Below are 12338 nucleotides of genomic sequence, written 5' to 3'. Positions count from 1 at the left end.
ACACACACACACACACACACACACACACACACACACACACACACACACCAGCTATAGGAAAGAAGTAGCCCAGGTTTTTGTACTTTCTTAGATTAGAGACACAGAAGAAGGTAGAAAGATGCAGATTGTTTTCAAGTTGTAATTCTCTTAATTATATTATCCTATCTTTAAGCCAGCTTGGCATTGATGGCCAACTAAATGCCCACAGGAAGGCCACAACATTGCAAGAACATGTTCCTGCTCCTATGACTGTGGGATAAATGGCACTCAGTAATTGGCTGCTCCAAGCTCAGTCATTTGGGAGTGTCCTCACGTTCACATGATAAGGTGCAAACGTGTCACATAGGGGCCACCCTGTCTGAGACAGTTCCATGGCCACTTGTACACGTCTCCTTACCCTCTTCCTCAGTCTCCTGGTACTGCTTGCCCATTCTTTCAGGACATCTGGTCCTTATGCAAGAGAGCCATCCCAAGTAGTCTTGAGATCTAAAAAAACAAAACATGCAGACAGACCCATGAGGGCTCAGTGTACAGTGGGTTGGGAGCACACTGAGAGAAATGTAGTCTCGGATGGCTGCAAGACCAAGTAGATCCTTATCGTTTCATTCAGAAGGAGGATCATCTATAGTGCTTGGGACAAAAGAGCCTTCATCCAAGGCAGAATATATCTATCTTCTTAAGCTAATGTCAAGAAAGGCAGATTTTTGGCACTACAGTTCAGTTTTAGAACCCTAGCAGTTTCATGCATTCCTAGTATTCTGAGAAACTAGCAAGAAGACCCGCATAGGGTTACTTACTCTGGGGGAGTCAAGTTGATTACAATGCAAGATGGCTACCGTCATGTCAAGCTTCATTCATACAACATATATTGTTTAAAAATTTTGTCATCGATCTCATGAGATATCAAAACAAAGAGGATATGAAAAGGTAGATGTATCAAGATTGGCAATCTTTTGGTGCTTGCCTTCCCAGGGCAGCGCTAACCCAGTAGAGAATGAGAGACCTTTGATAAGTCACCTGTCATCTTGATCAGAGAGACCATGGAGCCCCTAACCAATAGGGGCTAGAGAGTTTGCTCAGGGGTTAAGAGCACTGACTGCCCTTGCAGAGGACCCAGGTTCGATTCCCAGCACCCACATGGAGACTACAAACCATCCTTAACTCCAGTTCCAGGGGAATCCGAAGCCCTCTTCTGACCTCCGCAGCATTGCACAACACAGATGCACTCACATACATTCACGCAATTCACTTATGCACATAAAATATAAAATGATAAATAAAATATTTAAAAACCTTTTAAATTCTAGCCAGTGTACATCCTACAAAAGGGAGAATTATCGAGGACCTTAGGCTATGTGTAATAAAAATCTAAAAGTTATAAGTGTACAATGGTGTATACCATAGCCAAACAGGTGTGAGGAATATTTATTCCCGATAAAGCATGTGTGGGCATAAAAAACAAAGATTGGCAAAATATTGGTAATGGCTGAAGTCAAATGATGTGTGTGGACTTTTTTAGAATATGCATTTCATCTTTCAGTACGTTTCTATATTCATTTGTAGGTAAATAACCAATAAATAACATTCATTACAGATGTTCATGCATTCTTTCCCTTAGTTTCTATAAGCAAAGATCTCATATTCCTGCTGAGGCATTGAGGATTTTGATCAAATTATGGAGGCTTCACATGATGCCATAGGCAGAATTCTCCTCCAGAGATATACCCTTCCTAATTTCAGATGATAAATATGCTATTTTGGTGGCAAAAGGTACTTTAGAGATGTGGTTAAGACTGGAACCCATATAATAGGAAGATTATCTTGTGTTAGTCAGGAGAGTCAAATCTAAACAAATGAGCCCCCAAGTGCAGGAATTTCTGTATCTGACGTAGACTAGAGAGCAGAAAGCCTGGTGGGAGTTTGGGTCTGTGAAGCCTCCACACAGTTTGGGGTAGAAGATGTGCACACTTGGCTCACAACCAGTAAGGAAACAGCACTTTCACATCTCCAGCCCTCTGTCAGCAGCTAGGAAGCACGTTCTCCCCAAGAGCCTTCAGATAGAACAGCTTGTCAACAACTGTATCTCTACAAGGAAAACCATATCAGATCTAGCAGCTGAGTTCCCTAGACTTCTGACCCACAGAGCTGCGAGGTAATGAATCTGTGTTGTTGTAATACACACAAACAGCAAGGGCGGGATAGCAAAGTAGAAAGACAAGCCTGAGGTGATTGTTACCGACCTATGCCGCCTCCTGTCCGGTGAAAGTCAAAGGGAACCTTCCTTCTCTGTGCCTATGATCAATGTTCAGTCATCAAACTAAAAGGAAAAATAAGGCCCAGATCTTTTTACAATGTCAGGTGTTTTATATACACTGAGTAATACAGTTTGATTGTCAGAGACGTTGTTACCCCATTTTACACAGGAAGAAATGGAGGCAACTCGGAGTCTAATTCAGAGAGCCAGGAAGAGCTAGAGCAGGAATCTAAACTCACTCTTGAAATGGTGCCCCAGGCCTTGACAGTTTTCTTGTAGCCTAGCCTGCTCACGGCTAAATAAGAAAGCCAACAAAGGGGGTTAAAACTCCTTTACAAGTCGGAAGGAACAATTACCATGATTATTTTTCTCCAAACTGACCATCTTCAGTTTTAAATTTTCATCCTCAGGAAAATAATGAAATTATAGGAAAGTTTCATGGATCATATAAAGGAGAATGGCATGATGGGAAAGGATATTATAAGAGGACTCTTCCATGTCCCGTAGCTGGTGTGGCCTTGCTGGTCTCTTGATAATGATCTTTCTAGTGACTTTGATATCTCCTGAGAACCATCTATAAAACAAGTGCATATTGCCTAGATGGGAGGAAAATCATGAGTTTCTTCCTAGCAGAGATTTTGAAATCTTTCCAAAACAGACCAAACCTGGTATATTTTGAGTAGTTGTCCCTAAAACGTAAAGGTTACCCTGTTTTTATGTCCTTGTTATAGGGAAAAATCATTTTTCAACTCATGTTAGAGGTAGCATTTATGATCTTTGACTCCATATAGTTGATCTTTGTTATTAAGAAAGCATTAGTTAGGACCCGAATAGTCAGCATGATAATTCCAAGGTTAATTTCTGATGATTCAATTGAACCTAGAGTAAAAATCTGTGTACTGTAGCAATCACTATATATCATATTTGATGCAAATATATCATTGCTAAATCTGTAAGACATGTATTAGCATATCTAAAATTAACTCATTTACATCTCAAAGAATACTCTTCATTAATAAAGTCAGGAGTTCAGAGGTTCATCATCTTTCAATAATATTTAACAAACTGACGTTGAGCATCTAGCAGTACCAGGCACTAGCAAGGGGACATGGTTACTACGGACCCTAAGAAGGTTGATGTCTTCCCGTAAGAGGAATAGATGCAATAATAACATAATGTAAATGAAATGAAGAAGGTTCCATCAAGACTTAGAAAAGGGAATCGAACTTAGACCAGAACTGATAAAAGCTTTCTGACCACTGAATTTGTTCCAAGTCAATGGTCTCATTCAGGCTACTAGAACATAGGTGTATAAACAGGGGAAAGACAGAATGTGTAACTTTATGTGGAAATGTTTTAGTATATCAGTAAATGAGGATAGCTATGTGGAAAAGAGAAGACAGAAAACAAGTCTTTCCTGTGCCTTGCTAAAGGGAAGCACCTTTTCCTGAAGTTAATGGTGACTAAGTGGGCTTGAAGCATGATGGTCTGACCAGAGTCACTTTGGGCCGATCACAGTAGTAGCCTTTCGAGAGTCAGTTGAAGGAGAACAGATCTAAGCCTATATCAGTTGGGAGGCTGCAGCAGATCCCTAGGAAAACGTGAGTGCTGGAACCTAGGCATGGTGATGAGAACCAATGGGATCCACGTGAGAGATGACAGAGGTAGGCCCTTCCTTTATAAAGTCCAGTGTGTTGTAGGGAGTGAGGAGCACGTGTTTGTTTAGAATGAACCTCAGCTCCTGGACCTGGGGAATGCATCTTGTACCAAGAGAAAACGCATCAGAAGAAATAGGTTTGGGTAGAAAGACACCAGTTCATGGTTGGACTTTTTTTAGACAGTTGGATATAAGATTCTGGAATCAGCGCTTACCAATCAATGCGGATATTATTTTTAACAAGCATTTTTATAATCAACTGTTCGCCACAAAATGACTTTTCTGTATCTATTAGGACATTACAGGCTATTTTCTTTTCAGAAGGTATTAGGTGAGTATGCTTTCTGGGACCATTAAATGAAGCAGAAATTGTAAGAGACTCTAATTAGAAAATGAGTGAAATAGTGTGCTTTTTTTTCTAAATCCTAAGAAGGGCGCAGAAACGAATCAACAAACTCCTGCCTTTTCCCATTTCTTTGCGTCTCCCCCACACTGCATGTCGTCCGTCCCCGTATCCCCCCAAACCCACCCCCCATTCCCCCCAACCCCACCCCCCACCCCCTGCACTGCGGGATGGCCCTCCTTCAGCTCAGCACACTGTAAAATTCAGATTCCGGGTCCCTTGTGTTTTAGTTTCTGTTCTTGTGTTAGCTCAATCATACAGTCCTTTAATGGAAAACTAGTTCGAAGTCCTCACATTAAAGCTGCTTCCCTTCTCTTGATAGTTATTGAAAATGATAACGTTGAATCGAATTTTCTTCTTTCTTGCCCCCCATATATTTGAGGAGAAAAGCCTAAAAGTAGAGGGAGAGAGAAAGGATGAGGGAATATGGCAACTTTATTTAGCTTATCTCAATTAATGTAGGGAATAACTTCTCAACTCCAGATTTAAAATAAACACTATCAGCATTAAAGAATAAAAGTAATGACATCAATGGGAAAGAATAGTAACGTAAAAAAAGCATAGTAACATATTGGAACATATAACCTAGAGCATGTGTGACCCCAAATGAAGGTTAATTAATTCATTTTCTAATAAAAAGCATATGCTTCTAGGGACTAGTTTCCTTTCGTTACATAAGTGTTTTCTAGGGAATTTGGGTTAGGAAAATTTTGTCTTTATTTCTGAACGGTATTTCCTCTCCGATTTCAAAACAACTTATATTCACCTCAGTGGATGTGTCATCAATCTGTTATGTGTTAATGTGCTCTATTCTTTCTTGTGCCTGACCAAATGTTTCATTTCCTGAAAATTAAGTTACTTAAATGCAACAAACAGATGGTCAGAGTCCTGTAGAAGGTTGCTCTTCTATGAAATTTATTAGCTGAATTCCCTTGGTAAGTTCAGAAGTTAGCAAAACATTTTTCTTGTATGCCACTATATTATAGTTGATGTTGCAATGTTCAGTCATTTTTAAGGTCAATTACCTTGGATAGCCGGAAGAAAAAGTTTAAAAGCTATTCATGGTTTATATAAAAAATAACACTGATCAAGTCATAGTGTCTTGGTTGAAGTGCATCTTGGCATTAATAAATTGTTGTGTGTTAACATAATTACAAATTACATGTGTAATATAAGTTACATGTGCAAACAGAATGATAATAGCTTGATAGTTCATATTTCTGCTTTTTAAATATATTCTCTGAGTTAAAGAAATATTTCTACTGTGTATAATGTAAGGAGTTTGGATGAGTAGGGCATACTCCTTTATATATGACCTTTACTGTCAGATATAAAAGCTTTGCTCATTTAGTTCCATGAGGCGGGGGACAGCTCATGAGAAGTATGATTTTTCTCTCAACCTCATATAATTTTATTTCTAAAAAAAAATAAGTGATAGGTCAGGCCTATAATCCCAACACTCAGGAGGCTAAGGCTAAGGCAGGAGAAGTTCCATGAATTCAAGGCCGATGTGAGCTACATAGTCTGTTGTAAGCCACCCTGTGAACATCGTGTGAGATTTGGCCTCAAAACTAAATTATTAGCAATTATTCAGAAAAACAAAAGCATTTACTATTGGAAGGGTTCTTTTAGAAGTCACCCAGTGTATTCTTTAGGAAAACGATTAAACAGTAAGGCTGTGGTTAAAGCTCAAAGTTGAAGCTGGGCGTGGTGGCGCACACCTTTAATCCCAGCACTTGGGAGGCAGAAGCAGGCAGATCTCTGTGAGTTCAAGGCAAACCTTGTCAACAAAGTGAGTTCCAGGACAGCTGGGGCTACAGGGAGACCCTGTCTCAAAAAGACCAAAAAAAAAGAGCAAAGTTGAGTTATAAGTTTCTAATATGTTGCTTCTTTTGAAATATGTTTACCTAACTATGATGTTCTGTTTGGGAGAATAGGAACCTTTTCTTTTTATAAAGGTGCTTGTTAGAGGACATTTGTGGAGTCCTTAAAGTTTGCAATGAACATGCCACAAAATAGATGCACTAAATGCCCTTGGTAATCTGTTCCATGCCTTCGGCCTAAAGCATTTTAAGAATACCTCCAATTTATGTGATACATACTAAATACTTCAGCTTGTGTGTGGGTTTGCTGAAGCCGTGTTACAGAGAAGGGAAAAGTAGAGAAGCACTGTGTGCTTACAGGTGCCTAGAGACATGTGAGATTGGAGCTGTGTGTGAATTCAGATGGCTTAGACGGGAGAGCTTTGGCTCTTGGAGACTCCCTCCACCTTGCCCTTCAGAGCCGCAGATGAGACCGGCAGTTACCGCATCACTCCATCTCCATCCCTCGCTGGGTTCAGAGGTCACTGTTCAGTCTATCCCTTCTGCCCACAGAGACCCAGGTCTGTGGCTGATTTCTATTGATCTTTCCTCTGTCCATTCATTGTATTTCTTCACTCAGACACAAGGCTTTGGGATTTAAGGAGCACAAACTCTCCAGAACATTGCCTCAATGTATAACGCTAGAGTACATAGAGGGAAAAAAAAGAACTAGCTAAGAAGATGCCCAAAGAGGAAGGTTCATTCAACAGCTGTCCTAGAAGCATCCTGTCATCTTTAAGGTCCTGCTATGACCATTACTTCCAAAGAGAACCTTTGGACCCCTGGGGGCCAGTGATCAATCAATCAAATCAGTATGATTTATGTAACATTAAGAAAAAGACTAAGACATGATGTGGGGAGAAATGTTCAGTTGCGAATAATGTTATACAACCAAGCATTGTGTATATTCATATTAATTTTTGATTTAAGGATCTGATGTTCCCATAATACCTTATGTGTTATTTGTAGGTCGTCAGACAGGGAAAAAGTAATGGTAGAGGGAGCTTAGGTAACCCTAACCTCCCCCTATGCTTCAGCTCTGGCTTAAGAAAGGACAACTGTGTAGCCTTAGTTTATCTGAAGTAGTGAGATTTGATTTGTTAACAGTAAAACAGGTTCGAGAACAATCACTCTTGGTCTTAACGGGTGGAAGGTATTAGCTGGGTGTGCAGACGTCACTCAGACCACATTGATAAGCATGATGATCCTTACCTCCATGCTGCATGGTCAAGACCCAATACATCAGAATTAAAGATCCATCCAATTCCCAAGGCAAAAAGATCAGAACAGTCAAGGTAGTGAGAGGGTACCCCAGGAGCGTTTATCCTCGCAAATGGGAAGCTTAGGGGAGAACCGTGGCAGTACAAAGCTACCCACAACCCTTTGCTACTCACCAGCCTCTGACTGAGGATTCTGAGTACTGAGCCGCTTTTCAGCACTTAGTTGTGAGTTTTTTTTAATGCGTGACGCATTTAATTCTAAACTTAAAAATACCTAACGTTCCCTGCTCCACTGTTAACAATAAGTGAGTCCCTGTGTGTTCTACTTTGGTTTTCCTGTGGGAGAGTAAATAATGTTATACAACCAAGCATTGTGTATATTCATATTAATTTTTGATTTAAGGATCTGATGTTCCCATAATACCTTATGTGTTATTTGTAGGTCGTCAGACAGGGAAAAAGTAATGGTAGAGGGAGCTTAGGTAACCCTAACCTCCCCCTATGCTTCAGCTCTGGCTTAAGAAAGGACAACTGTGTAGCCTTAGTTTATCTGAAGTAGTGAGATTTGATTTGTTAACAGTAAAACAGGTTCGAGAACAATCACTCTTGGTCTTAACGGGTGGAAGGTATTAGCTGGGTGTGCAGACGTCACTCAGACCACATTGATAAGCATGATGATCCTTACCTCCATGCTGCATGGTCAAGACCCAATACATCAGAATTAAAGATCCATCCAATTCCCAAGGCAAAAAGATCAGAACAGTCAAGGTAGTGAGAGGGTACCTCAGGAGCGTTTATCCTCGCAAATGGGAAGCTTAGGGGAGAACTGTGGCAGTACAAAGCTACCCACAACCCTTTGCTACTTGCCAGCCTCTGACTGAGGATTCTGAATACTGAGCCGCTTTTCAGCACTTAGTTGTGAGTTTTCATTTTACATTCAGTTTTATTACACAATGAGATATTTCCTTTTTTATGTGTATATTATGGACTGTGATGACCAACAAACAATTTGTATTTATCTAGATAGAGGCTGATCTAGTCACAATCACAAACCAGCATCTGCTCTGTCTATGACATAGAGGGCAGGGCACTAGCAATCCCTTATATTGGTTTTTGTAACATGGAAAATGCACTAATCAATATCGTACCTTGGCCTACGTCACTCATGCTCTTTAATGCGTGACGCATTTAATTCTGAACTTAAAAATACCTAACGTTCCCTGCTCCACTGTTAACAATAAGTGAGTCCCTGTGTGTTCTACTTTGGTTTTCCTGTGGGAGAGTACTTCATTTTGTTCATGATGTTTTATGTTCATGTTCTTATTGTTTCTCATTGAAATCCAAGTGGAATTGTGATGTTCAGATTATAATATTGATTTGTGCACTCAAAAAACTGTGCACACAAAAATAGTCTTTTGTTGATAACCCGTCACAGCACTGAGATTTAAGGAATTATATAATGCTCAGAGAAATTTTACTTGCCGTATGTGGTAGCAAGCATATCAGGCAAAATGTAGCCTAGTCCAACCACCCAAATACTTCTTGAATACTTAAGAAGCGTGCATAGCACGGCGCTCTGGGCCAGGGAGGGGCTCTATGGTAGCATTTCATCACCATCATAGTGATCTTTAGTCTGTTCTTGGCTTCTACTGCTCACAACAGCAGCCTCCTTCCATAGCAGAGCGGCCCCGGAAAACTTTACCTGAAATGTTCTTTGAGTCCATTCATAGGTACTCTGTGTATGAGTTCATCTCTTTTCTATTAAATTTAAAATGTGTAGAGATGCCCTGGTATCCTTTTTTAAGGACAACATGCTTGATATTGGAGATGATCCTAAGAAATTACACATATCTCAATATGGTATTCTAATTAAAACTTAATTAGCAATTCACTCTGCTAGAACTTAGAATTTTTAGTATAGAAATAACTTCACTATGCATAGAAAATAACGATGTATTTTTTGGAGACATTAGAATTTCAAAAATATAAGGCAGCACATGTGGAATCTGGAGGTGTTAAAAATCTTAAGTGTGGGTCTCTCCAAGCTTTGAGCTTGAACAGTTTTGTGTAATCAGCAAGCTTGCCAAACAGTATCAAAAAACTCATTTTCTTCAAGTGCTTTATTTATCTTTAATAGAACCTTCATCACCCTGGCGTTGTAAATTTGGAGTGTATGTTTGAGACGTCTGAAAGAGTGTTTGTTGTTATGGAAAAACTGCACGGAGACATGCTGGAGATGATCTTGTCAAGCGAACAGGGCAGGTTGCCAGAGCACGTAACCAAGTTTTTAATTACTCAGGTAAGAAATCAATTAGAGACAGAAAAAAATAATATTTAATATCAGAAGTTACCACTGTTTAACTACAGCTCTCTGGCCTTGGTGTTCACACCCGGCTTCCAATCTAAACTACACTAGAAAAGGTTGTAAGGGTAGATTTTATTTTCTGATTTCTACCTATATCATTCACAACCCAGCATACCAAATTAGTAACATGTAAGCTGACCCTTGTCTTAAAACTGTCCATGAGACTTTAAAAAGTACGGTGACTTAGTCCTGGTTCAATGCAAATATTTAAGAATGTGTTCCTGTGTCTCATGTTGAATTCCTTTGTCTGCATCTGTGTTAATTGGTGCATGAATCCCATAATATCCCTGCTTCTTCCATTGAATTTTCCTTAGCAACCTGCTATGTTAATTTTAGACTATTTCAGTGTCTTAAATATGAAGAAACTTGACTGGTCAGTGTGTGTTTTCTCTGGGCCTCTGAAATCTATCTCTTGGTTAATTTCAGTCATATTTTTACATTAGATTGAAATGGAATTATTTTGGTGGTTTTCTTCCACACAGATTCTAGTGGCCTTGCGGCATCTTCATTTTAAAAATATCGTTCACTGTGACCTCAAGCCAGAAAATGTGTTGCTGGCATCAGCCGATCCATTCCCTCAGGCAAGTACAAAAACCAACCAGCTGACGGCATCACCAGCTCCCACACAGCCTCTGCTCATCTTCTTTTTCCCCCTCAACACCGTTATTTGTTTGAAGTCGTCCCTGAGAATTTTCATCCGCTTGTTACCTTCTGATATTTCTGTATATTGGCTGTGTGTCTGGTTTATTCTGGAGTGGCTTTGATGGTGCACACCTGCGCCTGCCTTCTCAGCCGGTTTCTTGACTTCTCCAGAGCAGATGGACTCAGCCCAGGGCTGAAAGCACAACTTTCAGACTGGGGGACACCTTGGGATCCCTGAAACTCTGCCAACTGTTAGGGTTCAGACACACAACAACTCCCTCCCCAATGCAGCAGAGCCTCACGGGCTTGGAGTCTTATCTGTGTCCTGGTGCTTTCTCCCGATGGACCCGATTCATCTATCCGAGTTGCCCATCACCAACTCTCTGAGGTCAGGGACCCAGGCAAACCTTCTCCTTTTCCTCCACACACAGGCTGGGGAAAAACTGGATCTCTCTGGGGAATGAGAACCGTGCAGAGCACTGGCCAGGGTGGCTGTCTTGCTGTGCTGACACCGTCGTGTCCTGCCCACTGGCTAATGCAGAGCTAGCTCTCAGAGTTGCCGTGGAAGCTCCAACCCATCTTTCTACCTGTCCTTCGTCCTTTGCTTATTATAAGCTCTGAGTTACAGCTATCATTTCTGATGTGTATGCTTTTCTATCCAACACTGTCACCCATTTCTGAGGATGATTATTTCTGCATTTGTCTTTTGGTCATTTCGGACAGGAAGGGGTAAAGCTTACGAGGTACTTTCAGAAATAAAAATATACCTTTGTCTCAGGGCATTTGTCTCAGAAATATAAGGTAGAAATATCTGCTACCATGTATAAGGTATTTTAGTTATCTCTGGCAGAGTTGAGCTAATACATACACAAATGCACTGTTTCAGTGAATTCTTACTGTCAACAGGTGAAACTTTGTGATTTTGGCTTTGCACGAATCATTGGAGAGAAGTCTTTCCGGAGGTCCGTGGTGGGTACCCCAGCCTATCTGGCACCTGAGGTTCTGAGGAACAAGGGCTATAATCGCTCCCTAGACATGTGGTCTGTTGGGGTCATCATCTATGTGAGCCTAAGTGGTACCTTCCCGTTCAATGAAGATGAAGACATCCACGATCAGATTCAGAACGCAGCCTTCATGTATCCGCCAAATCCCTGGAAGGAGATCTCTCATGAAGGTAATGCCCTCCCTTCAACAGTGACAGTAACACTCTTATTTATTATTTTTATTTTATGTGTGTGAGCACATTGTCTAAGTGTACCACGTGTGTGCAATGCCCACAGAGGCCAGAAGAGGGTGTTGGATCCCTTGGAACTGGAGATACAGGTGGTTGTTAGCCACCATGTGGGTGCTAGGAATTGAACCCGGGTCCTCTGCAAGAGCAGCCAGTGCTCTTAACCGCTGAGCCATCTCTCCAGCCCTCATAAAACTACTTCTAATGAAAACAACATACCTGAGATACTAGTTGTTACTGAAGCCAAATTTAAAGATTTATTTGAAAACATCTTATGTCAAGGTAAAATGAGAGTTAAGCTTGCATCTACTGCAAAAATCTAGAACTGAAGTGATTTAGTAACATTTTTTCCATGATATATATTTTAGCTGAAATTTTAATTCTATAGTAATAAAAATGAAACTACCTTCCTTTTGATATGGTATTTTAATATAGTTTTGATTTAGTTATCTTGATTTTTGTAGATGCTGGCTTTGCCTGTATATACGTACACCTGTGCATGCATTAACTGCTTCTGAGTTCATTCTAAGTGTTCAGATTTCCAGCATCATATATACATTGAGATATATACATTTCCACCATTATATATACATTACTAGATAACCCTTGTATTGATATCTGCACCTGCACTGGTACAGAAATGGGAAGAGTATAGATAAACTGCCTAAAATAGATGAAGCCTTAATTACTGTTAACACTAAATG

The 12338-nt window shown here is 40.3% G+C and overlaps 1 protein-coding gene across 1 annotated transcript in view; it reads left to right on the top strand.

The window, feature by feature from the left end:
* The window catches only part of Prkd1 (protein kinase D1), a 371822-nt gene that overhangs the window by 336044 nt on the left and 23440 nt on the right, over nt 1-12338 (top strand). The window contains exons 15-17 of the mRNA XM_008829250.3: nt 9534-9695; nt 10244-10342; nt 11310-11577. Of these exons, the coding sequence (XP_008827472.2) occupies nt 9534-9695; nt 10244-10342; nt 11310-11577 (529 nt within the window). The remainder of the gene's footprint in view (nt 1-9533; nt 9696-10243; nt 10343-11309; nt 11578-12338) is intronic.

Source organism: Nannospalax galili, unplaced genomic scaffold, assembly GCF_000622305.1.
Source record: "Nannospalax galili isolate Female #2095 unplaced genomic scaffold, S.galili_v1.0 scaffold554, whole genome shotgun sequence".
NCBI classification, from domain to species: domain Eukaryota; kingdom Metazoa; phylum Chordata; class Mammalia; order Rodentia; family Spalacidae; genus Nannospalax; species Nannospalax galili.
The sequence above is the reverse complement of the archived record's forward strand: the minus strand, read 5'-3'. Positions and strand labels throughout refer to the sequence as shown.